Source organism: Nestor notabilis, unplaced genomic scaffold (genome assembly GCF_000696875.1).
Source record: "Nestor notabilis isolate BGI_N333 unplaced genomic scaffold, ASM69687v1 scaffold15637, whole genome shotgun sequence".
Classification (NCBI taxonomy): domain Eukaryota; kingdom Metazoa; phylum Chordata; class Aves; order Psittaciformes; family Psittacidae; genus Nestor; species Nestor notabilis.
In genome coordinates, this window is record NW_009936223.1 from 1 (window position 1) to 970 (window position 970).

The window sequence follows — 970 nt, forward strand, 5'->3', positions numbered from 1 at the left end:
GGGCCGCGGTAAGGTGGGGTGAGCCGGGCCGAGCGTGGGGGTGGTGGGGAGCGCTGGTGAGGGGGTATAAAGGATCGGGGAGCGGTGGGAGGGCGTCTGTGGGGTCCTAGGGGGGGAGCGGTGCGCGCTGAGGGGGCGCTGAGGTAATGGGGGTGAGTCCGCACGGGGGGGCTTCTCCCTGCGCGTCTCGTTGGTACAAACGGGTAGGTGAAGGCACCGGTTTCTAGTGTGGACTTCAAACAAGTTGAGCATGGGGTATTTAACAGTTTAATTCTCTTACACAAAGTGCGGAAAAAGGCGTTTATCTGTGGAACCAAAGTTTCAGACTGGCGTTATTGAATTCTACATGTTTAACTTAAAATCCAAGGAGCTACATGCAAAAAATATTAGCGCCCTAAATGCTTGCTTCATATTAAACTGCTAGTATTTGTTACAACACTTAGAGCAAAACGATCACAGTGTGGTTATAGACTCATGGAATGGTCTGGGTTGGAAAGGACCTTAAGATCAGCTAGATCCAAACCCTTGCCATGGGCAGGGACGCCTCTCACATGCTTTGCGTTAACATACTTTATACTAACATGAAATTGAAGTTTGCTAAGGAGTGGAAGCATAGTGTGAAACACTGTGCAGATTTATAGTGTCTTTTGGTGTGCTTTCTGTGGCGCTTTCTGGAGATAAGGCTCTCCCTTTCCCCCCGCTGTTAAACACTTTGTTGGAGGTAGAAACCTAGACTGAGTAGAAGTTTAAGGGCGGTGGCCAACTCTTGCTCTTCCTCAATACCTGTTAAAGTATCTTCTTTTTTCTTTTAGATAGGTACATGTAATTACAGGAGAGCAAAGGCTGACTGAATGTTCCTTAAAATAAATCACTAAGAATGCGCGGGAGACCTAAGAATGTAAATGCTCCCCTGAAAGTGAAAGAAAATGAGAGTGTATGTCCTGAAGAGAAGGAGGAGGCCTGCTTCCCT

General features: G+C 47.7%; 1 protein-coding gene across 1 annotated transcript in view; it reads left to right on the forward strand.

The window, feature by feature from the left end:
- The first annotated feature begins 877 nt into the window (after nucleotides 1-877).
- The window catches only part of CDCA2 (cell division cycle associated 2), a 10,762-nt gene continuing 10,669 nt past the window's right edge, over nucleotides 878-970 (forward strand). Inside the window, exon 1 of the mRNA XM_010018234.1 lies at nucleotides 878-970. This exon is cut by the window's right edge and continues 448 nt beyond it. Coding sequence (XP_010016536.1) covers nucleotides 878-970 — 93 coding nt within the window.